At 36.0% G+C, this 27,074-nt stretch overlaps 3 protein-coding genes across 6 annotated transcripts in view; 2 read left to right on the plus strand and 1 right to left on the minus strand.

Annotated features, from left to right (window-relative positions):
- The window catches only part of eps8l2 (EPS8 like 2), a 46,965-nt gene extending 44,579 nt beyond the window's left edge, over window positions 1-2,386 (plus strand). For all 4 annotated transcript variants that reach the window (XM_051883098.1, XM_051883097.1, XM_051883099.1 and 1 more), the window contains one exon: window positions 55-2,386. In XM_051883098.1, coding sequence (XP_051739058.1) covers window positions 55-126 — 72 coding nt within the window. In that variant the 3' untranslated portion in view covers window positions 127-2,386. The remainder of the gene's footprint in view (window positions 1-54) is intronic.
- fads2 (fatty acid desaturase 2) lies at window positions 2,241-14,177 on the minus strand. The gene is made up of 13 exons (XM_051883101.1): window positions 14,015-14,177; window positions 11,656-11,896; window positions 10,924-11,034; window positions 8,591-8,788; window positions 8,181-8,282; window positions 7,324-7,449; window positions 7,176-7,236; window positions 5,803-5,879; window positions 5,596-5,693; window positions 5,058-5,154; window positions 4,896-4,975; window positions 4,688-4,813; window positions 2,241-2,781 (listed from the first exon to the last, which is right to left on the minus strand). The coding sequence occupies exons 2-13, from the start codon at window positions 11,860-11,862 to the stop codon at window positions 2,730-2,732; spliced, it is 1,335 nt and encodes a 444-aa protein (XP_051739061.1). The 5' UTR covers window positions 11,863-11,896; window positions 14,015-14,177; the 3' UTR covers window positions 2,241-2,729.
- Window positions 14,178-17,862: 3,685 nt separating this feature from the next.
- On the plus strand, window positions 17,863-20,799 carry LOC127506531 (leucine-rich repeat-containing protein 10B). The gene has a single exon (XM_051883102.1). It carries the CDS (start codon window positions 18,451-18,453, stop codon window positions 19,669-19,671), a length of 1,221 nt encoding a protein of 406 aa, XP_051739062.1. The 5' UTR covers window positions 17,863-18,450; the 3' UTR covers window positions 19,672-20,799.
- Window positions 20,800-27,074: the final 6,275 nt, after the last annotated feature.

A 27,074-nucleotide genomic window follows, 5' to 3' on the forward strand; every position in this document is an offset into this window, starting at 1 on the left:
ATCTGACATATACACTATAGGATTTGTCTAATTTGCCTTTTCTCTCTCTATCAGAAGAGTCGAGGAGATTCCGAACTGCAGGAAATTATGAGGAAACAGCAAGAGAAAATTGAATCTGCCCCATGAACTGTCAATCAAACTGGCAACAGTAACTGTCAAGCGAACCCACCAACGAACTTAGATGACGTAGATTCTGCCACACCGTCGACCACACGTCTAATTCAATATATTTTTTAATTGTATATTTATTGTTGGTGCTTTTTGTTATTAGTGTATGTACGGACCTTATCGTAATTTATGCGCATGCATTATCTTGTTCATGCTGGAACACACTTGTAAGCTTATAAGACTCTTTATTGCATGAAAACAATGTATCGCTGAATCTCACAAAAACATGTACAGGTCACACCTCAACAACAAGAACAATGACATTAAAAAAACATTAGGACGTTTTTTGGGTTATTCTGCATTTTCATGACATTTGAACTTCAATTTCTCAAAGTAGTGCAGATTTTTTTTCTTCATAATTTTCATTCCCAGAATGTCAGACCTCAAAATCAAAAGAAAAATGAAATTATGAAAAAAAAAAAACATTAGGAACGTTAACTTTTTTTAAAAGTTATTTTTCATTTTCATATTTTAACTTCAATTTAAAATCTTCAAAGTAATGAAGATTTTATTTTTTCATAATTTTCATTCTCAGTTATTCACACCTCAAAATCAAAAAATGAAATTATGAAAATAAAAACCCTTAGGAACAATAACTTTTTTTTTTTTTTTTTTTTTGCATTTTCATGACATTTTAACTTCAATTTCTCAAAGTAATATATATATATTCCCTCACAGTTTTCATTCTCAGATATTCAGACCTCAAAATTAAAAAAATAAAATTATGAAAAAAAAACCTATTAGAAACATTAACTTTTTTTTTTTTAGTTTTCATGCATTTCAATGCATTTTCATGACATTTTAACTTCAATTTCTCAAAGTAATGCAGACTTTTTTCTCATAATTTTCATTCTCTAGTCACACTTCAAAATAAAATAAAAATAGAATTATGAATAAAAACGTTAGAACCATTAACTTTTTTCTGCATTTTCATGGCATTTTTACTTCAATTTCTCAATTTTGTTTCTCATAATTTTATTATTTTAACAAAGTAATGCAGATTCCCCCCCCCCATAATTTTACATTTTTAGTTATTCACACCTCAAATCAAAAGAAAAATGAAATTATGAAAAAAAAAACCTTAGCAACAATAACGTAACTATTTAACAATAACTTTTTTTTTTTGGTTATTTTGCTTTTTCATGACATTTTAACTTCAATTTGTTTTTTCTTCATAATTTTCATTCTCAAAAAAAAAAAAAAGGAAATTATGAAAAAAAAAACCACGAACATGAAAATTTTTTGGTTATTTTGCATTTTCATGACATTCTGTATTTTCATCAAAGAAATTTCTCAAAGTTTAGATTATTTCCCTCATAATTTTTATTCTCAGTTAGAGAGACCTCAAAATTAAAAGAAAAATTAAATTATGAAGAAAAAAAAAACAGAACCATTAATTTTTTTATTTGGTTATTTTTTGGTTAAGAAAAATGTAATTATGGTAAAAAAAAAAAAAAAAAAAAAAACACATTAGAACCATTAACTTTTTTGTTGTTGTTGTTGGTTATTTTGCATTTTCATGTAATTTCATGTTCATTTTCCTCGTAATTTTCATTCAATAATTCATAAAAAAATATATAAAAGCAATAAAAAAATATATAAATCAGCAGTACAACACACACACACACAAAAAAAATAAATAAAAAAATTCACATCACAGTAATTAAAAAATGTGTTTTAAGTTGATGTAAATTGAAAAACAGTGCAAAATGCAGATTTAATTTTAAGTTCAATGTTGGTTTTGTGGTTAAATGTGACCCGTACATGTTCTTGACAGGCTGAGTTAATGAATGAGTTAAGAAACGTCACACTACACATGTAAATAATGTGCTCAACTCTGTCATCACACATGTTCTGACGCTGATGGTTATGACGAATGAATGAAGCGAGAACAGTAAATTCATCAGACGGATTCATGCGCATCTTTTCTTGCTCTTGTCAACACTGTGTACTGAACAAGTGTTTTTAATTTGTATAAAAGGGCATTTAGAAAGAAGGATAATTTGGTTTGATCTTAAAGTATGTGGTTGAAATCACAACAGAGACACTTTAAAAAAACTCAAACACACAGACGAGTTTTAATCAGTTTAATCGCATACCAATAGTAGGACCAGAAGTACAACCTCTTAGTATTATCCTCTGCTAGTTTGTCCAAATGTTATTTATAAAAACAAATCACTGTATTGTAAATTTAAGAAATAAAGTGACTACTAAAAGACTGTGCCTCAAAAATCACCCTTAAAATATTCTATGCATCAAGCAACTATGCAAATCTAAAATGCAGCGATTGTAATCCAGCAATCACAACTTTCACGTACATTCATGCACATTCACGTACCTTCAAATACATCCTTTATAAGGACTGAGACACACATCTTTGATCAGTCTTTAAAAACACATTTCAAAGTGCCACAATTATGCTTCAAATATCGAAAATAAGTGCTAAACGTCATTTTAGTGAACTGATTGACTGGCGGTTTAGTTGCCAGACTTCTTGCTGTCTAGTCTAGGAAATTCTCGCTCTGATTGGTGGATAGTGCTCTGCTTCTCAAATGAGGTTTTTATTTGTTGAGGTACGCATCCAGCCAGAGTTCTCCAGATTTTTCCAAAGACCTGAGAGGAGAATAACAGTACAGTTAGTGGTGAACCAGTAAATGCAAACAAAATGCAACACGTTCTCACTCCCAACTCATCACATATGGACGCTTGGTCAGGACCCCTTGGCGTCACAGGATACTCCATTTCTTTCAATGAGAAACCTTTGGTGTCAATACACAGGGCATGGGAATTTTATATTGGGGTATAATTTTGCCATTGTGACATATGTTGAGCGATATACCCGGCAGATATGATTAACCGGTAGAAATTTGTCAACTGGCAGAGATTTTGGACTATCGTCTCTATCGCGGTTATTCTGACGTGACGTGGTCCTACTGCGCCTCACGAAAGCTTATCATTCACATTCGTTTTTTGAGCATTGGGATTTAAAAACAAGTGGTTTTAAGCCATTGAAACGCAATAAGAGAACTCATTTTGTTATATGTGTGCGGTGTCTGAGACTGCGCACAGCGTGTGAGTACTGAAATTAGTTATTTTTGCCACCTACATTAGGTTTCAACAGTTAAATACACACACTTATGTATCAAAATGACCACGTGTTTGCATGTAAACACAGTCATTTATGTCTTAAGTGAACGTAAACAGTTGAGAAAGAACAGTATATTGGATCCGTGCGTCAGGTCTTAAAGTGACAGCAGCCTAATATAAACTTACTGCTGTCTGTGTCATTAATGTTAATCAAATGACAAAAAAGACAAAATCTCTGACTGCTCTTTATGGAATCACTTTTTGTCTCACTTTAATAAGAATTAATGTCATGTAAATTTAATTTACACAGTGAATATATGCAGTTTTATTATACATTTGATTACTTTATACAATTTATGTAGGTTAGTATTTGGTATTTCTAGTGCTTGAAGTTTCTTTGTTCTTATTTTATCACTGACTGTGTACTTGTCTTCTGTAAGCTTGAGAGTTTTCTTTTTTTAGGTCGGCTAGTATTAGTTTATATATTAAATATTGAAATTGGTGACAAGAATTTCTGTGAATCAAAAATTTTTATATTTTAAAAACCTTATATTAAGCAAAAATAACTATTTTGTGATATATATCATTATCGTGAAATAAAATTACTCATATTGTGATATAAGATTTTGACCTCTATGTTGGGATATGATTTTCAATTTAAACAGATTACATTATTTAGACATTTTTGAACACGTAACCCAACCCCTACTCCTAAATCATATAAAACACAGAATATAACAGGCAGATACAACTACAGTCACAACTTATTCAAAAAGTACAATTTTGAGCTTTGATATTCGGGATATGGTCATCGGGGTAGTTTTGCTACGCAGACCTGGCAACCCTGGAGAGGGATCATTTTCAGCTATTAAAACCTTACGTTCACATAAAGATATTGTATTTTGAGAGTTGTTTGTAATACTTTTTTTGGTCAGATTTTGCAATGCATACCTGTGACTGTACTTTTATTTGCCTGTTACATGTTTTATACTGTTAAGAAGTGGTAAGATTAGGGTAGGAATTAAATTAGGTGCTCCAAAATATCTATGAAAGTATACATATTCTCTTCTACTTTTGCAAATGCATATAAAGAATTAAATGCATCTTGATCTGAAGCATAAGGGAAACAACTGATAGCAATGGAGTGCCATCGAAAAACATTGTTTGTACAAACATGGCATATAATTAAACATTATTAATAATGAAAAGGAATCAAATAATATACTTTTCACTATCTAAATCAATTTCCAAATGGATAAAAACAAGTATCAACCTACGTTTTTTCTCATTGAATGTTGCGTTTCACTCAGAAAACGTCATTTATCATGGTAAATTGGTTGGGAATGTCGACTTTTTATAGGAATAGTTCCTGAATCGGTGCAAGAGCTTCTTTTGAAGGTGAAATCAAGAGATGTTCAGGTGTGCGTCATACCTGATGATGTCCGCAAAGGCCCTGTACAAGGTCTTCTCTTGGTACTTGACTCCGTATTTGTCACATAACGCTCGAACGCGTGGGGCGGCGCGCCAGTAATTGTGCCGAGGCATTGTGGGGAAGAGACTGGAACAAGAACAAACCACAGTTGTGAAATGCCGAAGATACACTGAAGACATATTTCGCACTGAACTTGGGTTTTTCTTACTGGTGCTCGATCTGAAAGTTGAGGTGTCCGCTGAACCAGTCGTTGAAGGCGGATTGCTCAATGTTACAGGTGGCGACCAGCTAAACGAGAGAAATGGAAGAGTTGGCATGCTATATTGACTAGTTTATAAACCCAGTGAAGCTGAGACGGGTCAGAATGTACCTGCATACTAAGCCAGTCTTGGTGTTTCTCATAGTCGATGTCCATGGGGATGTGGCTCATCTGGGTCACCCACACAAACCAGTGACTCTCCAGGAACCTGCGGCCCACAGGAACAACACATTCATACCGACATCATGTGACTTACGATTGACCCCCTAACCAAGGGTCTTCAGTGAAGATCTTTCAATCTATGCTGTATGTGTGTTTTAGTACAAACAAAAGGCTGATACAGTATAAAAACAGCCTTGTGTGAAATGTAAATGTTTATATACATCTTTTTATTTGAGTTTTGATTATGAAATAAATTTGGCATTGTGAGGATACAACACCCACTAAAGATCCTCATTTTTGTTCAGTAAAAAAAAAGCATGGTACTACATGGTACATGTGCAAAAAACATGGTAATACTAAGAGTGTATATTTTTAAGTGTGTGTATTTGTAAGTGTGCTTCTCGTCCATTGAAAATGCACTTGGAATATAAAATCTGCAAAAAAACATGTTTAAATCAGAAGTAGTAGATGAAATAATGTTTTGTACCTCACGAAATTAAACAGAATCACCGCCCAAAACACACCGTAGAACTGCGTGTAACACAGGAAGTATCGAACGTAGTAACTTATACACCACGCAAGGTCCTAAAACAGATAAGACGAGAGGAGATAAGATAAGGACAGAGAAAGTGCTTGTAATAGCACATACAGCGGCAAGAAGATAGCAAGAGTCAGAGTGATCAAGGTAACCTACCACCCAAAGACCATGTGAGATCATATTGTGAAATATCTGGAACTGGAAATAAACTGGAATCAGCAGAGGAGGTCCAACTGAGGAAGAGCGACAGAGAGAGACGTTACATATCCAGACACAACGAACACGGCAAGCATAGTTGATGGTCAAACCCTCTGAGATGTATATATATAATGGATATATGGTAATGATATGATAATATTGATATGTTTGATTTTGGCTAGATCTGCTACACTGCTGCTGTTGGTTATTGTTGCTGCTGTTGATTATTGTTATTGCTTCTGTTGATTATTGCTCCTGCTGCTGTTAATTATTGCTGCTGCTGCTGTTAATTATTGCTGCTGCTGCTGCTGTTGATTATTGTTATTGCTGCTGCTAATTATTGCTGCTGCTGTTAATAATTGCTGCTGCTGTTAATTATTGCTGCTGCTGCTGCTGTTGATTATTGTTATTCCTGCTGCTGCTGTTAATTATTGCTGCTGCTACTGTTGATAATTGCTGCTGCTGTTGATTATTGTTATTGCTGCTGCTGCTGCTGTTGATTATTGTTATTATTGCTGCTGCTGTTGATTATTGTTATTGCTGCTGCTGCTTCTGTTGATTATTGTTATTGCTGCTGCTGTTATTGTTGCTGCTGTTGATTATTGTTATTGCTCCTGCTGCTGTTATTGCTGCTGATGCTGCTGATTATTGCTGCTGTTGTTTATTGCTGCTGCTGTTGAGTATTGCTGCTGCTGTTTTTATTGTTGCTGCTGCTGTTATTGTTGCTGCTGCTGTTATTGCTGCTGCTGTTATTGTTGCTGCTGTTGGTTATTGCTGCTGCTGCTGTTTTTGCTGCTGTTATTGTTGCTGCTGCTGTTATTGCTGCTGTTGTTATTGTTGCTGCTGCTGTTATTGTTGCTGCTGTTGGTTATTGCTGCTGCTGCTGTTTTTGCTGCTGTTATTGCTGCTGCTGCTATTGCTGCTGCTATTGTGCTGTTATTGCTGCTGCTGCTGATTATTGTTGCTGCCACAAAGCAAGGTCGGGACTTGCTACTGCCAATACATACACAACACACTGCTGTGAGCAGGTAAGACATGCTGCTGCTGTACAATATGGCATACATGAATTATCCTAACAGATTTATACAGGTGGAGCTGGGAAGGTGGAGGGTTTCTGAATATTTACATTATTATTTACAAGTTTATAAAGATTAGGCAATATTCAACAATATCCAGTGGGACTCTAAGAATAAAAAAAAGTAGCGTAGAAATGTCAGTTTATCTAGTAGGTTCTTATTTGATTCTCATTACGATCCTTTACGATCTAAATCTGTACACATTCCTGTAGGTGCTTCTGACTTAGACAGCCACTGTGCCATAAACCCACTTACTGAAGAAGAAGTACTTGTGCTGATGGTTGTAAGGCAGATGCTTGATCTTTTTAACGCCATACTGTAGTAAAGACAGAGAGATAGAGTAAAATCAGAGCCAATCAAGTGTCTTCTTCATGTAGGTTTCATGCGGATAGTGTGTTTGTACCTCCACAGGCTGCACAGTTCCCACTACAAACGCATTGAGCATGTTGACGTCCGGGTCCTTTTTGAACACGTTCGGTTTAGCATGATGCTGGAAGTGGCGATGGTTCCACCAGCCCGCAGATGCTCCCTAAAAATGGCCAAAAACATCACATATGTATACAGGCCAATACAGAACTTCATAAGTGACCAATCTGGATGTTGTATAGACAGCAACTTCCACAGTAATGCAAACAGCACTTCTCATGCAAAAGTACATGGTAGATGAGTTTGTTGTTAACATGTTGCTAAGCTAATGATACTGTAATAAGTAGCATAAATAGTATAAAAATACAGAGCACATAAAAATATAGGGTTAAATAGCTTATTTTTAATTAGACTGATCAGCATATTTAGGTATTGAGTGAATTATATTGCTCTTATAATAATATTTATAAGCATTTCTCTCACTTCATCCTCCATCTTGGATGGATTTTGACTGTGAATTCAGTCAATTTTCCTAAGCCGGACATCATCCACTACTATATACATGCTGAACAAAGCCAAGCTACAATTGCAAATCTAGATCTGCTAGGGCGACCTCAAAAAACAGATTGGTATGATTTCAGTCGTACTAAAGCATTTATTCATTATCATTATGGATCATTGAATTATGTGGTATATGTTTATACATGTTATATATGTTTGTGTATCTGCTGTAGATGGCTGTGTTACTGAGTGCAAGACAAATTTCCCAAATATGAGACAATAAATTGTATATTCAATTCAAATAGTCTACAGCAAGCCTAATGAACTGTAATAGTTGGTGGAAGAACCGTTTCATATTTATGGTTATTAATAAATGAAAGAACATGTTGGTACCTTCAGGTGTCCGATGACAAATTTGTGCACTAAGTGATTCCATCGAGAGGTCTTAAACACGGACAGATGACCAAAGTCGTGCTGTAACCATCCAGCCTGCGACTACAGACACATTCAAAAACAAAAACAAAAAAACATGAACAACCCAGCTGAAAAAACAAAACAAACTAAAACCAGTCTGCACTGGTCTTCACAGGTTTAAGATGGACGTAGCATTTATATAGTTCATTTTTGTTCCCTGTTATGCTGTTTACCAAGAAAAATGGGATATAAAGCTCATGGACAAGCTGGTGGTAGCTAAGCTAGTCAAGTACACCAGCATCCAAAAGGTAGCATATTTTAAACAACTCTGCTTCTTTTTCACCATGGTTTAATGACCGTCTTAATTATATCAAACTTGTCTGTCGTACCTGTGCGGTACCCAGTAAAACAGCAACGATGGCCGTGTTGATCCAGCCGGTTCCCAAGTACCACACCATCATCAGGGCGATGGCCTCCAGGAGCAGGATGTGACCCAGATGCAAGAAGAAAAACAGCGGCTGGGCTTTGAAACACCCCTCAGCCTCCAGACGGTCACGCAGGGCTCGGAAATCCTCCACAAGAGCAGCCTGACAGAGAAAAGAGAAACCAATACAAAAACACACTCAACTATGGCTGTGAATCGACTAAATGTTTTCATGACCCACATTTTTAAGACGTGAATGTAGTAGTTTACACTAGCTATGTTTCCATCCAAAGCTGCAAACTTATGCGCAAAATTGGAATACTGCACAAAACATTTGCAAATAAAGCAGTTTCCATCCCATGAGAAAAAAATCGTCACTTTCTGGGAAATTGGGCACAAAATATCTGTAATAAAAATGGAAGTTGCTGCAATCGGGGAAGAAACTCTTTTTTTGTACATCATAAATGACTTGTGAGTCAGAGTGTGCACACAAAACGCAAATGGTGTTTGGGAACGCAATCGTGTGAGACGCTTCTGGGAGGGAATTAAACCAAATCATTCTGATGACAGACTTTGGCTCAAGCATTTCAGAATGACCAAACCAATATTTGGGATGCTGTGCTCCGCTGGTTATCCAATCACATCCTCTGTTGAGGCAAAATCACATGAGTTTTTTTGTTGTGCATCGAGTAAATTTATTTGGTAAATGTATTTCCATTGTAATTTATGAGCGATAGGGTATGAGCGCATATGCTTTTTTTTTTTTTTTAATTTATCTGCATCTTGGTGTTTCCATCCAGCTTTTTTAGGCGATACTTCAAAATTCAAATGCAAATAGGTGGATGGAAGCATAGCTAGTGTTGAAAATAACTTTGTGCATACAGATCACTCACAAGAGGAGTGACAGCCAAATTGGTGTACGTGACCTGTGTCTGTGGTCAAAGTGTAAGTGCTGCATTGCTGTTTGTGCTTTAATGTCAAACTAGCTGTTATTTAAGAGTCTGGGAAGTGTAATTTCAGTTTGACAGTGATTCTGTGATGTGTAGGTAATGATAGTCATTTACTGGAAACAAACACATTGTGTAGTAAGGATGTCCTGGGTCAACATTTCATTTGGTAACATTAGGCAGTTTTAATTTAAATGCTGTTTAAAGGCACAATATGTAATTTTTTGCCACTAGAGGTCACTTATTCAAAACAAAGGCATAGCTTAATGATGCCTGAGAGTTGAAAGTTGTTATTGTGCTACTCTGCGTTCGCTCGGCGGCTGCTATGAGACACTTGTTGCATGCTGAAGTAAGCTAGATTGATATTAGTTTTCTGTCGATGAATGTAAAGGTTGCTCACCTGTCTAATAAAACAAAATATATTTAAGCGTCTTTGGTGTTTTCATGGTTTCTACAAAATAAGAATTTGAGGGTAGTGCGGGTATGATGTCATTGATAGTTGGTTAAAATTGCTAATTTCTCTGGATTTAAACATTCTTGGTGACATTCTATCCCTTGTTTCTGCTTCTTCTTCGCCTGTGTTTCATTCTGGAGATTCTGTACTCTTTCGGAAGATGCATAATGGCGCCCCCTACCGTATAACATGAAAGCATGGATTGCTGGAAATTTCCATCAATGGCGGGGAATCGTTGTGTCATAAATGACGGAAAATTCCATCAATGGCGGGGAAAGACTTAAATTGCAATTAAATTATTCAATTTGAATTGAGGTTGGAAATAGGATGTAGAATTTGAATTAAAGGAAGTTAAATTACTGTAACACTGAGCAAATGATGTTATCTAAGGAGACTTACAAATGTGGAAAATCACTAGTAATATGTTGTTTAACTGCAAAAACTGTAATTTTAGAAAAGGGAAGTTCATACTTAGATGATCGTTTGACAGTCTCGTTTAAAAGTGTTAAAAATGTCTTCAAGTTTCAAGGTTTTATAAGTCTTACAGGAAGACAGATGCATTTGTTAATTCTTTGAACTGTATTTCAGTAAATTCCACTTCCTGTCATCCCAATTCGACTTTTCAACTTTAGATTTGGCACACCTGAAGATCATTCCTATATTATTAACTCTGATTTTTTTAAGGACTGGCCCTTTAAATTTTTTCACTTTATTTATTTTTAAGTCTTTCTAGTAATTACTCATAAATATGAATATGCAAAACCCAGATATATTTTGAAAATTCATATTCTAAGTGACTAAGGTGTAAAAACAATATTTTACGCCCAAACCTCTCAGGTTTTATTCATCTTTTCTGTGTAGGTTAGTTAGGGTCTTTAGTTAAGTCTTTATACTCACATTTTTCTGCCGGTCTAGACTGGGTTCAGACGCCTCAAGCTCCCCGATTAACAGCGGCTTCATGTATTTCCTCACCAGCTGAAGGTCTGGATGAAATGCAGTAAACGCCTCCTATCATACCAGACAAAACAATTTCATCACTGATAATCTTTATTTGAAGCTTATACAAATACAAATATACAAATAAGCGCTTGAAGATTGTTTTAATATTGAATGAACTTCCTACCTAGACAGCACTATGTGGCATTAGAAACACATGCTTAAAATTCTGTCTAGTTAAGGAATCATTGTTTTGCAGTAATCCAGTATAATCTGTAATTTTTATGTTAAATTTGAATATTCATGCATATTAATATGTGCACGATTCATTATTCATAGTTACATTAACATAGCATTTTTTGCATGATGCCTACAAAGAGACTATATAGTGCTACATAGTACATATATAGTACTACTATTATGCCTACAAATCATACAAAATAAGCAATTTATATAGCATTTTAAGCATAGTGAGGTAGCTCAATTGTTATGAGCCATTGTTTTACAATAATACAGTCTATAAAAATACATTATATAACATTTTTGGTCATGATGCCCAAAATATTGTCTAGACAGACTGCTCACTAGATTTTGAGCCTGTTTTGCAATAATCTGGTCTGCATAATTCTTCTATTCAGTAATCTGGTGTATATAAAAGTTCTTCTATGTGTGTTAAATGTAAATATGTTTTACCGTCGCATCTTCTCCAGCATGGTGGCCGAGGATCCTGAGTCCTCCGGGGTGTTTCTTCACCCACTGGCTCACATTATAAACCTTCCTTTCAACCACAATCCACTGATCTCCAGACTTGGTGTGTTTCTGCACCTCCTCCCAGGTGTAAGCGCTGAACCTCCCATTGGTCCCGGTGATCCGGTCCGTCTGCTGTCCTCCTCCGCCCATCACTGATCAAACACTGACTGCTGCTTACTTTGCACTGTAAGACCAAGTATCCCAATTAAACACTTTAACCAAAAACAACAGTTTAATCTGAACATTTCAGTACAGTTTGACTGACTTGACAAAACATGCAACAATGGCATTTAATTTTCATTTCTGCCAGTAATTATGCGCAATTTAAAGGGTTAGTTCACCCAAAAATGAAAATTCTGTCATTAATTACTCACCCTCATGTCGTTTTACACCCATAAGACCTTCGTTCATCTTCAGAACACAAATTAAGATATTTTTGATTAAATCCGATGGCTCAGTGAGGCCTGCATTGACAGCAAGATAATTAACACTTTCAGATGTCCAGAAAGCTACTAAAGACATATTTAAAACAGTTCATGTGACTACAGTGGTTCAACCTTAATGTTATGAAGCGACGAGAATACTTTTTGTGCATCAAAAAAACCCAAAATAATGACTTTATTCAACAATATCTAGTGATGGGCGATTTCAAAACACTGCTTCATGAAGCTTCGAAGCTTTACGAATCTTTTGCTTTGAATCAGTGGTTCGGAGCGTGTATCAGACTGACAAAGTCACGCCCCCCAGTGGTGAACCACTGAAATTTTGAAACACTTATGACATAACAAAGCCTCGTTTACTGAAATCACATGACTTTGGCAGTTTGATACACACTCCGAACCACTGATTTGAAACAAAAGATTCATAAAGCTTCAAACCACTGTAGTCACATGAACTGTTTTAAATATGTTTTAGTAGCTTTCTGGGCATCTGAAAGTGTTAATTATCTTGCTGTCAATAGAGGCCTCACTGAGCCATCGGATTTTATCAAAAATATCTTAATTTGTGTTCTGAAGATGAACGAAGGTCTTACGGGTGTGGAGCGACATGAGGGTGAGAAATTAATGACAGAATTTTTATTTTTGGGTGAACTATCCCTAATCCCCCAAAAAATTGAAGTCTAAAGGGGGGGGGGGGGTTAAAATTTGTATTTTTGCAAAATTCGCATTCCAGTGGCTAAATATCATGTTTTTTGAGGTAGCTTCAACCCGCGAACATGAAAAACAACCCACAGCAATAGTGTTAAAGTAGCCCAATTCCGCGGGAAAACCGCAGACTTGCCAACACTGGTGTAACTCATTACTATGTAAATAATTACTGTAATTTAATTACTTTTCCCTTAAAAAAGTAAAGTAATGGATTACTTTTAATATTTCTGTAATTTAATTACAGTTACTTCTGATGTAATTGCATTAAATACTGTATAGACTATAGAACAATTCTATACTGGATTTAACATCAAAATTTAACGTGTAATATAACCTTCTCCCTTTAAATACTTTGGTCAGTTCAAGAATAATGTATGCAATTTTATATTATTTATTTGAATCCTTGTATTGTTCAACTGGTCGAGGTAGATACGGGATTTAGTAAGTAATTAGCAATAAGTAATGCTATACTTTTTTTAAGAGAGTAATTAGTACAGTAATCTAATTACACTGTTGACGATGTAATTAGTAGCTAGTAATTAGTTACTTTTTAAAGTAACGTACCGAACACTAAAATGTGTGTAACATCTAAATTAATTGTGTTCAAGTCAAAAAGTAGGAATTAATATTCCAGAATCAACCTACAACATTAGGTTACACCAATGAAAGTCATTTTAGGGTAAGGCCAGGTTGAAATATCTCCAAACTGCACACGTTTTACTTTTTATAGTGCACTGAAATACGATCCTCGCCTTTGTTTAGGAATGAGACGATGAATGCTCACATAATCTCATAAATTATGCACACGACATCCGAAGGGTCGTGCTGAAATACACGTACCAAAAAATTTTGGATTGCTTCCTTATTTTGCGTTCGTCGTTTTTTTTTTTTTTGTTTTTTTTTACACCACTTTGCATGACATGCAAACAAAGCAGGAATAAAAGCACTGCATAAAACAACTCTATATTATTCAGAACTTCCTACTTGAACATTTCAAATGAATAAACTGTTAAATATCACATGGAACATTCTCTTCATTAAACAAAATGAACTTGATGAACTAATGATGTCAATTCTTGTGCATCCATTATGTTATAGAACATGAGCAGAAAGAAAAAAGTACACCGAGTTTAAACCTTCAATAATTTACTCACCTTCTCTGCAAGGACTTTGATCACACACTCATTTAGTTTGTATGTGATGAGAAAGAGAATCGGATGCGAGGCTCATACTGTCTTATACACTCACTCTACATCACTTGTACTTCTGCTGAATTCCGAACAGATCATTCGAGCGCCACCGGCCAATCAGCGCGGAGACTCCGCACCAGTCTCGCGAACGATCGGCCAATAGGAAGAGAGAGATAAAGAAAAGTTACTCAGGTTCGAATCCCACATCAACCGGCAAAGTGCAGTCATGCTATAACAATGCCAGCCACTTTAACGGAAATATAGTGTAAAAGTTCTGCATTAAAACCTGTTTACTCGGTACATGTTACTTAGGCTACCTTATCAATTTCAGTGCAATATTAAATACCTTATCAAATAATGTTTAATAATACAGTGACCTAATTTGGACTTGAATTTTACTCTTAAATACTGTATATAAATAAGTATACATTTTCATATATATTTTTAGTGAAAATCTATATTCTGCTATATCCTATTTAAAAAAAACAAACAAACAACTAATGGGATTTTGTCTTTGTGTATGGATAACGCTTTGCCTATTTTTTTGAATGAACTTTGATGAACTTTAAATAATTTCAATTTAAAGCATCATGATTCTCATGGTTATATCAGTTGATTATGAATACAGTTAGGCTATAAAATAATATATACAGTCACCAAAATGCCATCTCTAATGCAAAATATAGCCACTGTATGTTTTTACAGTAATTTTTCAGTTGTTGCAATATGAATTCATACACACATTCAGCACAGTTCCAGCATTTCACATGTTGAGACTCCTTTACTTAAGTTTCTTTGAATAAATATAGGCAAAGATTGGTGACTGATCTGACTGTTAAAACATTTCAAATGAAAAAAGAAAGAACTTTGGACTTTTCCATGCAAAGAAAACACCACAGACATATTCTGAACCTGAGTTTATTACAGCTGCATTTTACCATCCTTAATTTGTATTTCACAAGTTGTATTAACATCTACAAATGATTCTTCATTGTCAAGCATATAATCTCTGATAAAGCTCATAATAAAATAAAATAAGATAATTAGATGCTCATAAATGCTCATTTAAAGGGATCCATAAAAGATCACTTTGCAGCTGCACCATTACTTTCCCTTTAATTTATTTTGCTAAATTTTGGGAGACCTTAAAAATTTCAGCTGTATTTAAATTATAAATAAAATATCTCTCTATACCTGTAAAAAATTATTTAATAATTTAGAGTATATCTGTACATTTACATACAAATAACATTCCCAATCCATTCAATAAACATATTGTAGGCAATACATAATGTCATCTTGACCTGAAAAGTTTCAAAATCTTTGGCCTTCATCATAGTTGTCAGAGCAGGAACACATTATAAACCATATCAATTCGGCTCATGAATATTAATAGGTGACATACCATTAGTAATCCTAACTGATTGAGGACTTCTTTCTCATTTCTAAAAAGTGGTTTAGACATTATTGGTCGTAAACGCAGTCACGCATAAAACAGCTGTAATGGTTGCTACACCCCTGGCCTTCATGCATTCATAAAGTTATACAGGCAGATAGATGCAGACTATTGATCACTTTTATTACCCTACGTGTTTATCCACTTCAAACATTTTTTTTAGTTTTATTTAGTTTACATCACAGTATCTAGGAAGCAAAACACAACTTTCGAAAGATGGATCAATCAGGAACTAGTTTGCAGCTCCGTGTTCACTGTTATCCAAAACTTGCAGTACATTGTCCTCTGTTCGCTAAAGAAAGCCTGTATTATCAAAAAATGTGTAAATAAAGTGAATTAACAAAAACCTGAACCTTGCGAAGTCCCACCGATTATTAAAATAGTAGTGTTTAAAGTCGACATGAAACGGAAGTTGCGATAGTCTTTTCTTCCCTATTGTGGCGCATATCCGAGTGAAACGGCTTCTCGAACAAGAAAAAATGTAGGGCGGGACTTGATTTTGTCCATCGGGAATTGATTGGATGGTTGTGGTTTGCTATTGGTCGATCTCATGTGAGTGACAGTTTGTCCCGCCCTCGTGCCGGTAAACACTTCATCAAAGAAGATAAAAGATAAAGACGGAGGGTAAGTTATTATGAGACCACAAGAATTAAAAAAATAATGTGCACGGATAAATCATTTAGAATAAATACTGCATTACTCTATAAAAAAAAAAAAAAAAAACAAGAATCGTCCATTTTGATTTCATGGTGACTGTAATGATGACAAAAAACGGACCATTTCATAACGGAAGAATTGAAAATATATGGTTGTGCATTAATATTGAGAAAACTTCAAATGAAGCTTAAGTATTTCAAGCATAATAAACAAAAACTGATCTCTAGATTTCTGACCGATGAATACCTGGATGTCAACGCTTCCCCTCAGGTTCACAGGGCCTATGACACGAAATGGCCACTAGGGGGTTGTGCTGCTCTGACACCGTGGAACATCAAGGCTGAACTTTGATGCATTACATCAACACTTCAGCAGAAAAACACCTATATAGGGCAGAGAATGATTCAGACACTTATCAGTATGTGTAACATCACAAATCATAATTTGAAGACTCTATACTCTATAAATGTACTCTGTACTAATAGGACTTTTGGTGAGACTTCATAATAACTTCATCAATAATCCAATAACAACGTTATATAATGCTTTACAGATCAATAGTTCACAATATAGTAGCCTATATATAATTTTGAACAGCCTATATATAAACAGTGTACCTCTGGAGTGGACAAATATCCTATAGTTTTGAATGTTCATTTCAGAGCAGAACAGCTGAGAGTGAATCATCTCACTAAAATTAGCAGTTTGTTCAGCCTTCATCTGTCTGTCCTCACTGTGCCACCTTTAAAATACATTTATTTATTTATTTTTGTGAAGATATTATGCAATTATGCATGTCCTGAGCAGCACAGAAAATTGTTTCGGTTGATTTGCTGACACCAACAATTTTACTTCGTATTTTATGTCTACAGTTTTTTTTTTTGTCCACTAGTTTTCCTTTCTCTCCATGAAGGTTTTTTACTAATACTAATATACTAATATATTTCCTTAATATATGTGGTAAATATTTTTTTCTTTAAAAAATGTCATTATGCTTACATATGTGACATATTTATAAATATGTATTTTAATATATTTATTAATATATTAAACATTAATGCAGGCTATTTAGTTTAAACCCCTTAATAATTTATACAATCACGTTTTATTTTACAATAAATATACGAATGTTTAATATTAATAAGTATATTTTATAAATATTTCATACCGTTTTTAAAAAAATATATTTAATAAATACGTTTCTCTATTGCGTAACGTGAACTTGGAATAGAGGAATTTGACCGCCTCTCGCTCCCCCAGGACCACGTGACAATCGTGTGTAAGTCGCATGTCCCTGTTTTGGTTGCTAAGGGAGAGAGAGAGAGAGAGAGAGAGAGACGGTTCATGGCAACGCTTTACGCAAACTCCACACAGAGAGAGAGAGGGAGAAACGCAAGACTGCTTTGATCAGACAACGTTGGATAGAAACACAGAAATCGAGTCGAGCGCTTCTGGAAACTTTACACTGACATCTCCAGAGGATTTTTGTCTGATTTTAGGACCACGCAAACCGGAGTTACAGTTTGGCATCATCGGTTCGGTTCACATTGCCGCCGGCCAGGTCACAGCGAGCGAGTGTACGAGACCGGGATCCACAGACCGGGCGGCCGGGACAAGAGCTGTGTGTGTCGGCAGAGAGACGCTCAGCATCAGCGTTCACACAATCAGAACTGACAGACTGAAACTGAAAGTTTGTGACTGTAATGTGAGTCATTTAATGCTTTTAACAAATAATATATTTAAAAATAAATAAATTATAATAAAACAATTAACAATGAAAACGGAACTAATTAGCTAGTATGCAAATGTTGGCAGCTACTTTGACACTCATATGTAAACTTTGAGTTCACATTACAGAGACAAAATTAAGCTTCATTCCTGTTACAGTTATACTTATTTTTACAACTACTACTACTACTATTATTACTACTACTATTACTATTATTACTATTACTATTATTATCATAATCTGTTTTATAGCATATAATTTTCTAAAGACATTCTGAGGAATTTTATTTAAAGCAAACACACAGAATGGCTCCTAGCTGGTATCACTGCCGTGTTTGCTGACGTTGGACCTCGTTGTACTGGGACTGAGGGGAAGCCGCCTGTAGTCAGAGCACCATGTGTCGCTGTGCTGGCTCTGTCACTGCCGGGTCAATCCTACTGAGTGAAACTGACACGGGGAGGGGGGGCCAGCCCCACAGACCGCCTCACCCTCTTACCCCGTCCTGAAGCACACTCTCACGACACACACGGACAAACGCCGGGCTAGCCGGCTGAGGGTATGGGCAACTCGTCCCGAAAAGAGGCCGAGGACGAAGGAGGAGAGGAAAAGGAGAAGAAGGATAAAGAGAAGGGAGATGAAGGAGAGGAGGAGGTGGAGGAAGAGGAAGAGGAAGAGGAGGTCGTGGAGGACGAGGAGCTGCCTCTCGGAGTCGACGAGCTCTTGGCGAGCGGAGATCCCGTGTTGGACCTGAGCTACTACAAGTTCCGTCACCTTCCTCGTCAAGTCCTGGATCTGGAGTACCTGGAGAAGCTCTACGTCTGTGGAAACCGTCTCCGCAACGTCCCCAAGGGCATCACGCGGCTGCAGGGTTTGCGTACCCTGGCACTTGACTTCAATAAGCTCGAAGATGTTCCCCTCACTGTGTGCAAGCTGACCAATCTCACGTGTCTTTACCTGGGAAGCAACCGGCTTATGAGCCTCCCACCAGAAGTGAGGAACTTGCAGAGCTTACGTTGCCTCTGGGTGGAGAGCAACTACTTCCAGCGATTCCCCAAGCAGTTGTACGACCTTCCCAATCTACGCTCTTTGCAGATCGGGGACAACCGTCTGCGCACCCTTCCCTCGGACCTATGGCGCATGGAGGCCCTGAGAGGACTCTGGCTGTATGGAAACCGCTTTCAGGAGTTTCCGCGAGTGCTCCTCAAGATGGAGCAGCTGGAGATTCTGGACATGGACCGCAATCGGATATCAGAGTTCCCAAACTTGCATCATCTTCCTGCGCTGCGACTCTTCTCCTACGACCACAACCCTGTAAAGGAGCCGCCCCGTGTAGGGGAGGAGGTGCTTATTGTTGGGGAAGGGGCTGAGGAGGTCTTGCAGGCAAGAGAGAGAAGGAAAGAGGCAAAAGAACGTGCAGAGAAGGAAGCAGAGGAGGCGGCGGCCGCTGCGGCAGCAGCAGCTAATCCAGTCATTCACGGAATACTCAAGAAACTCCGAATGAGCTCCGCCCTCAACTTGGCAGCTGCTAAGGTGAAAGAAACAAATGGGTCGGGTCCATCAACAGGGGACGAGGACGGAACACAAAATAATGACAAAGAGGCGGAGTCTGAGAAACAAAGTGTGGCGGAGCTTGGGTATGACGATGACGGCTTGGAGTATGAAAGGGAGGAGCTAGTCTACGAGGGGGAGGGGTATGACGGCTACGAGGGGGCAGAGTTAGAGTATGAGAGAGCCGAAATGGATTATGAATATGAAGGGGAGGAGCAAGAAGAACCTTGATGCTCGCACCTCTTCTATGGGTCATGGTAGTCTGAAGTGTGTACTTTCTGCAAACAGAAATGCAGTTTGTTTCAACAGCCATCAGTCTTCAGCCAACATTCATTATTGTTTGCAACTCTGTGGTGCAGATGCTACACACTTCTGCTTTACTCATCTGAAGTATTACTGCAAGGGTTGCAGGTTCAATCCCAAGGATGAACTGGAGAGTAACTAAGAGTTATTGGGGCCCTGATAATGGCACTTAAGTAACCCCAGAATGCTTTATGCGGTAAAGAAAGCGACTGCAAGTCGCTCTAATAAAAAGCATCTGCTAACAATAACATAAACATTAAATTGGTGTCCGATCGTTTGGAAAGTAGAAGAATAGTTCACCCAAAAATGAAAAATCTGCCATCATTTACTTACCCTTGTGTCATTCAAAACCTGTATGACTTTCTTTCTTCTGTGAAAAACAAAAGAAGATATTTTGAAGAACTGTTTTTGTCCATACGATGAAAGTCAGTGGGGTCCAAAACTACATTATTTTTCAAAATATCTTCACTTTTGCTCAGCAGAAGAAATAAAGTTTGGAACATTTTGAGTGTAAGTAACTGATGCCATTTTTATTTTTGTGTGAACAATCCTTTTAATGCACTTGAAACATGAAAATGTAGCCTCTCAATTTGGCAGTGTATCAATAACACAATTTCTCAAATATAGCTTAAGTTATAAAATAGCATTACTTAATACCCCATGAATTAACTTTTGCAAATACGCAACAGTTTTTTCCACACAAGTATAAGCAAGTGTTGCTATTATTAGAAGGCATTATTGTTGGCCAGACCATTGTTGCAATCCTCAAACACAGGACTCTCTTCAGTGATTACAGGGTTTAAGACTTGTGATTTGTAAAAATCAACTGTGAAGACCTGTGAAACTGCACAACTTGCGTCAAAACTACATTACTGTGTGCTGTGTATTTCTAATTAAGAGCAGGACTCAGATATTTCTGTTTGTGAGTGTGTGTGTGTCTGGAACTTTACCCTGACACGAGTGTACTGTTTATAAGAAACTTGATGCTGCAATTGCAGCGATGTGTGTTGGTGAAACCAAATATTCTCTTATTAAATAACCAATGAGTTTGCCAAACATGTTTCAATGATTCATGTCTAGTCGGACTCTGATGTCAGCCCTGACTAGGACTGGGCAATATAGCTATACTTTTTCAATATATATATATATATATATGTTAGAGATGCACCGATACTAAATTTCTCCACCGATACCGATAGCCGATTATTCAGAGTGATGTCTAACGATACTGATAGTAACGATACTGATAGTTTGGGGGTTCTGTCTTTTATACCTTCTTTTAAATTAATGATAATTTCATTATAATTAATAATTAATCATTATGTTTTTAATTATTATATTTTGAAAGAAATGCAAAAAAAAAAAAAACTTTATTCTCTCCATTTTATCAACTTGTTTCAGAGTAACTGGTATCAGTTATAAACATAAACATTATTCAAATTAATATTAACATTCATTAACTAAATTCTGAACATTAAATTAATATTTCTTAACTTTCTGAATGCTATTAATTCATATAATTACTATTAATATTGAACATCAAACTGGTTTCTTAGCATTTTCTTTACACAAATTAGCCGATAGTGTGAAAATTTGCTTTTACTGACCGATACCGATTATTGGCCGATATATCGGTGCAGATAAGATTCTATATAATGTATATTGTTTTTGTTTGACAATATTTGATACATATATATCTTTGACAATATTTGATTTTCCCAAATAGATTCAAATGTTCAATGTCAACACTAAAACAAAGTAAAACTCTAGTTAAAATTAAACAAGGCTTTTTGCAAAATGAAACTGATTAATAACAATATTTAATTACATATATTTTCACAAAAAACATAGTGGCTAAACATTTTGTCAGATATGCAATCAGACCCTTGAATTGATTCATTGAAACTGATTCAGAGAAATAAATCAAAATGACCCAAAAAATCATCACAAGAATATTTTCAATATTCAAAATATATTTCCAAGTCCCAGCCTTGACCATGCAGGAAAAATCCCACACTAAAGTTTCTAGAAGGCAAATTAAATTTCTGAATTTAGTGAGTTTCCACTAAGAATCCTAGCTGTCTGGCTGTGGAGCAGCACTGACATGATCTGAGACAGATGGGAAGAGCTAGCCAAGCTAGCACTAATAGAAGTAAATGTTCTCTCTCGTCTTTTGCTTGAAGGACTCGATGTGCGAAAGTTAGAGAGGAGGCGTGTGGACAGAAGAGAAACATCAGGGAGAGAACAGTAGTGGGGGTGCGCTCCATAAAAGGCCTGGGTCGTTAGTCAGTGATTTGGGAGAAAGACTGAGAGAGAGCAGCGCTTAATGTGTAAATGATGAGGTCCCAGAACAAAGACTGTAACAGATCCAGCAGGTTTGTGGGTTGGGTGATGGTATAAAAATGAAAATAGTGTTTAACACCAAATTAACACTGCAGACGAGCCATGTGACACAATGCAAAGCAAAGTAGATCACTCCAACCGTAATTAAAGACTGTGTATCCACTGCAAGAAGATGTAGACAGCTTTATTGATTATGATGGGCAATCTTGGAGAACATTTTCAATGAATAATAACTTGTGTCTGTTCACCACACAAAACTATGGAAGCTTGTTTCCACCACGGAATTAAAAAAAGGATAATTGTGACTTTTTATCTCACAATTCTGACTTTTTTCCTCAGAATTGCGTGATATAAATTCGCAATTGCGAGTTATAAAGTCGGAATTGCATGTTATTAAGTCAGAATTGCATGTTATTAAGTCAGAATTGCGTGTTATAAAGTCAAAATTGCGAGTTATAGTTAAAATTGCATGATATAAAGTCAGAATTGCGAGATATAAAGTCAGAATTGCGTGATATAAAGTCAGAATTGCGTGATATAAAGTCAGAATTGCGAGTTATAGTTACAATTGCCTGATATAAAGTCAGAATTGCAAGTTTTAAAGTCAGAATTGCGTGATATAAAGTCAGAATTGCGTGATATAAAGTCGCAATTGCGAGTTATAGTTACAATTGCCTGATATAAAGTCAGAATTGCGAGATATAAAGTCAGAATTGCGAGTTATAAAGTCAGAATTGCGAGATATAGTCACAATTGCATGATATAAAGTCGCAATTCCGAGTTATAGTTACAATTGCCTGATATAGTCAGAATTACGTGATATAAGGTCAGAATTGCGAGTTATAAAGTCAGAATTGCATGATATAGTCTCAATTCCGAGTTATAGTTACAATTGCCTGATATAGTCAGAATTACGTGATATAAAGTCAGAATTGCGTGATATAAAGTCAGAATTACGTGATATAAAGTCAGAATTGCGTGATATAAAGTCAGAATTACGTGATATAAAGTCAGAATTGCGTGATATAAAGTCGCAATTCCGAGTTATAGTTACAATTGCCTGATATAGTCAGAATTACGTGATATAAGGTCAGAATTGCGAGTTATAAAGTCAGAATTGCATGATATAAAGTCTCAATTCCGAGTTATAGTTACAATTGCCTGATATAGTCAGAATTACGTGATATAAAGTCAGAATTGTGTGACATAAAGTCAGAATTACGTGATATAAAGTCAGAATTGCGTGATATAAAGTCAGAATTACGTGATATAAAGTCAGAATTGCGTGATATAAAGTCGCAATTCCGAGTTATAGTTACAATTGCCTGATATAGTCAGAATTACGTGATATAAGGTCAGAATTGCGAGTTATAAAGTCAGAATTGCGTGATATAAAGTCTCAATTCCGAGTTATAGTTACAATTGCCTGATATAGTCAGAATTACGTGATATAAAGTCAGAATTGTGTGATATAAAGTCAGAATTACGTGATATAAAGTCAGAATTGCGTGATATAAAGTCAGAATTACGTGATATAAAGTCAGAATTGCGTGATATAAAGTCGCAATTCCGAGTTATAGTTACAATTGCCTGATATAGTCAGAATTACGTGATATAAGGTCAGAATTGCGAGTTATAAAGTCAGAATTGCATGATATAAAGTCTCAATTCCGAGTTATAGTTACAATTGCCTGATATAGTCAGAATTACGTGATATAAGGTCAGAATTGCGAGTTATAAAGTCAGAATTGCATGATATAAAGTCTCAATTCCGAGTTATAGTTACAATTGCCTGATATAGTCAGAATTACGTGATATAAAGTCAGAATTGCGTGATATAAAGTCAGAATTGCGTGATATAAAGTCAGAATTGCGAGTTATAGTTACAATTGCCTGATATAAAGTCAGAATTGCAAGTTTTAAAGTCAGAATTGCGCGATATAAAGTCAGAATTGCGTGATATAAAGTCGCAATTCCGAGTTATAGTTACAATTGCCTGATATAGTCAGAATTACGTGATATAAGGTCAGAATTGCGAGTTATAAAGTCAGAATTGCGAGATATAAAGTCACAATTGCATGATATAAAGTCGCAATTCCGAGTTATAGTTACAATTGCCTGATATAAAGTCAGAATTACGTGTTATAAAGTCAGAATTGCGAGATATAAAGTCAGAATTGCATGATATAAAGTCTCAATTCCGAGTTATAGTTACAATTGCCTGATATAGTCAGAATTACATGTTATAAAGTCAGAATTGCGAGTTATAAAGTCAGAATTGCGAGTTATAGTTAAAATTGCGTGATAAAGTAAAAATTGCGTGATAAAGTCAGAAGTGCGTGATATAAAGTCAGAATTGTGAGTTATAAAGTCAGAATTGCGAGATATAAAGTCAGAATTGCGAGTTATAGTTAAAATTGCGTGATATAAAGTCAGAATTGTGAGTTATAAAGTCAGAATTGCGAGATATAAAGTCAGAATTGCGAGTTACAGTTAAAATTGCGTGATAATTTTGTGTGCCAATTCTGACTTTATAACACGCAATTGCAAGTTTAAATCTCACAATTGTGAGAAAAAAGTCGCAAAAAGTTTCAAATCTGTTTTTTATTTTTTTATTTAGAGGCAGAAACAAGCTTACATGCAAAACTGCCTTTAATTCACCTTTTGTGTTCTACAGAAGAAAGTCATACTTTCTCAAAACTATTTGTTACAAAACACTTAAGTGAAACAATGAAGAAATAAATCTTTTGAATTATAGAGGTCATCTGTAGAAATCACTGCCCTCCAATTTGCATTTTCCTCATTTGTTCATTCTTTCCCTCCGATATCAGTCTTATATGTACCTACTTTTCTATTCCATTCACATCTGCCAACTCTCTTATTCTAGTCAAGAAGTGTTTTTATTGCCCTTTCCTCCTCCTTCCCGTTTTCTTCCTTCATCAATCATTGTGCTGTTTAAATTTTCTCTCCATCTCCTGTCACTTCTCATCTCTCCCTGAGAGTGTCGAATCCCATCTGTTAAAATATTTACGTAATGCTATGAGTCTGTCATTATTGCTGCGAAGAGTCTAAAACAAGTGTTTTGGCACAACCTGTGACAGGAAGTGGAGAAAAGCGTGTCTCCGCCCAGATCTCCACTCCAGAATCAACACAACCCATCACGCAAATGTGCACAGCTCAGGTGTCTTTAAAACAGCCAGTTTTCAATTCGCAAAAACTTTTTTATTCATCTGCAAATGTGCAAATACCTACAGTATTTTATTGTGAGATCTCAGATACTTTGAGCAAGGCAAAAAGACTGGCAGATGAAAATAAAGGAAGTCTTTGCAAAGTGAAACTTGGCTGTTTCAAAGACATCTGAGCCATTTGCGTATATGACGGGATGGGTTGTGTTGACTCTGGCAGGTAGATCTGCGATCTCTTTCAGCTATAAAAGACATTGAACAATTGATCAAAAAGTGGTTTGATGGTTGCTGAAGTGTTGCAGGTTTTGTATTTTAAGGTAAACAGGCTCTGCCTTTCTTTAAAACTTACCATTTGTGGTATTTACTAAAACAAGAATGACTATTCGCTTGTTAAGTTGTGACGTAAGGAATACTGTTTCCTTGTACAAGCCTCTACTTATAACAATTGAGAATACTATTTCAACAACCATTTGTATTCATATCACACATTTAAGCTTAGCATCTAAGAAATTCACACTGTACGCTACAGTCCCCAGGCTCACGGCATCCCAGACACCAATATTTTAATGATTCATAAAAGATGAATCACTGTATGAGATTTCAGTATGGAGATAAAAGTTAGGATCATTATTTTTCAGTAGTATTAAAGCACACAATGAATGTACCTTAGCACTGTTTGTTGTTTGATTTTGGCAGTTGATAGAGCATTTGGTCCCGGAAATAGATCCAATGTCAGACTGAAACAGATTACAGTTGCTCAAACTTCGGGTTAGTGATTCGAACAAACCCGTAACCAAAATTATTAAGGCTCGTTTAAACCAAGAAAGATAACTATAAAGATAACTATATTTGCGTCCACACCAACGAACGATAACAGTCTGTTTATTCTAAACGCATGCGCTGCAGTTTCAAAGTGTGTACAACATGTTTTTACTGTTCATACTGCATTTACACAGCTTTAACCAGTAGATGTCCTCAGCATGCTATGTTTCGAGTGAATAGCTAGTGTAATCGATCTAATCTAACAGTGAATTTAGCTGACAAAGTCAATATAGTGGAATAAAAACAACACCTAGTCTTTTTCACTGCAGCTTCAAAGGAAGCAAGACGATGTTGTCGAAACTAGCGCTGGATACCTGAGGTAATTTTATGTTACACTGTCAAAATGATCTTATCGTTAATACTTCTCACCATTTATTCCGAGGGTATGACCGATTGTTTTTCATATATCCATTTTCTTTAAAGTATCCTTGAAAAGGGGGATTGAATTGTCAAACAGTGGTGGCTTTTTCTGTACCTCAGCGATAAACTTCTCCGCAATGTCGTCCGCCATTTTAAAAGCGCGAGCCCTTAAATTAGAGCGGATTCTGATTGGCTCTCAGTGTTTTATCATTCAACAGCTGGAAAAAAAATTGTTCTGAAAGTGATCCCAGCGATATTATTTCTCTATATCGTTATAGTTGTGGGTGTGGACAGTGCTATCCTTTTATATTTAGAATAATTTTTAGTACTATATCATTATCATTATAGTTATCGTTCTTGGTGTGAATGGCCCTCAACTCGTCCCGTTTGTGTTACAGACATGAATGACACCTCAAATTTGCTTGGCAGACAAAAAAAACAATATGAAAACAAAAAATGACAAAGGAGACAACTAAGAATAGCACAGAACATGTCTAATAATCTCTCATCTCAAAAGATTTGATTTCTTATTATACGACATCTTTAAAGGCATACTGTAAGTCTGGCTCAGAGATTTTGGCATAGCTCTTAGCCCTGGATTCTCAGGCGCCAAGTATCGAG

This window comes from Ctenopharyngodon idella, chromosome 24 (genome assembly GCF_019924925.1).
Source record: "Ctenopharyngodon idella isolate HZGC_01 chromosome 24, HZGC01, whole genome shotgun sequence".
Classification (NCBI taxonomy): Eukaryota; Metazoa; Chordata; class Actinopteri; order Cypriniformes; family Xenocyprididae; genus Ctenopharyngodon; species Ctenopharyngodon idella.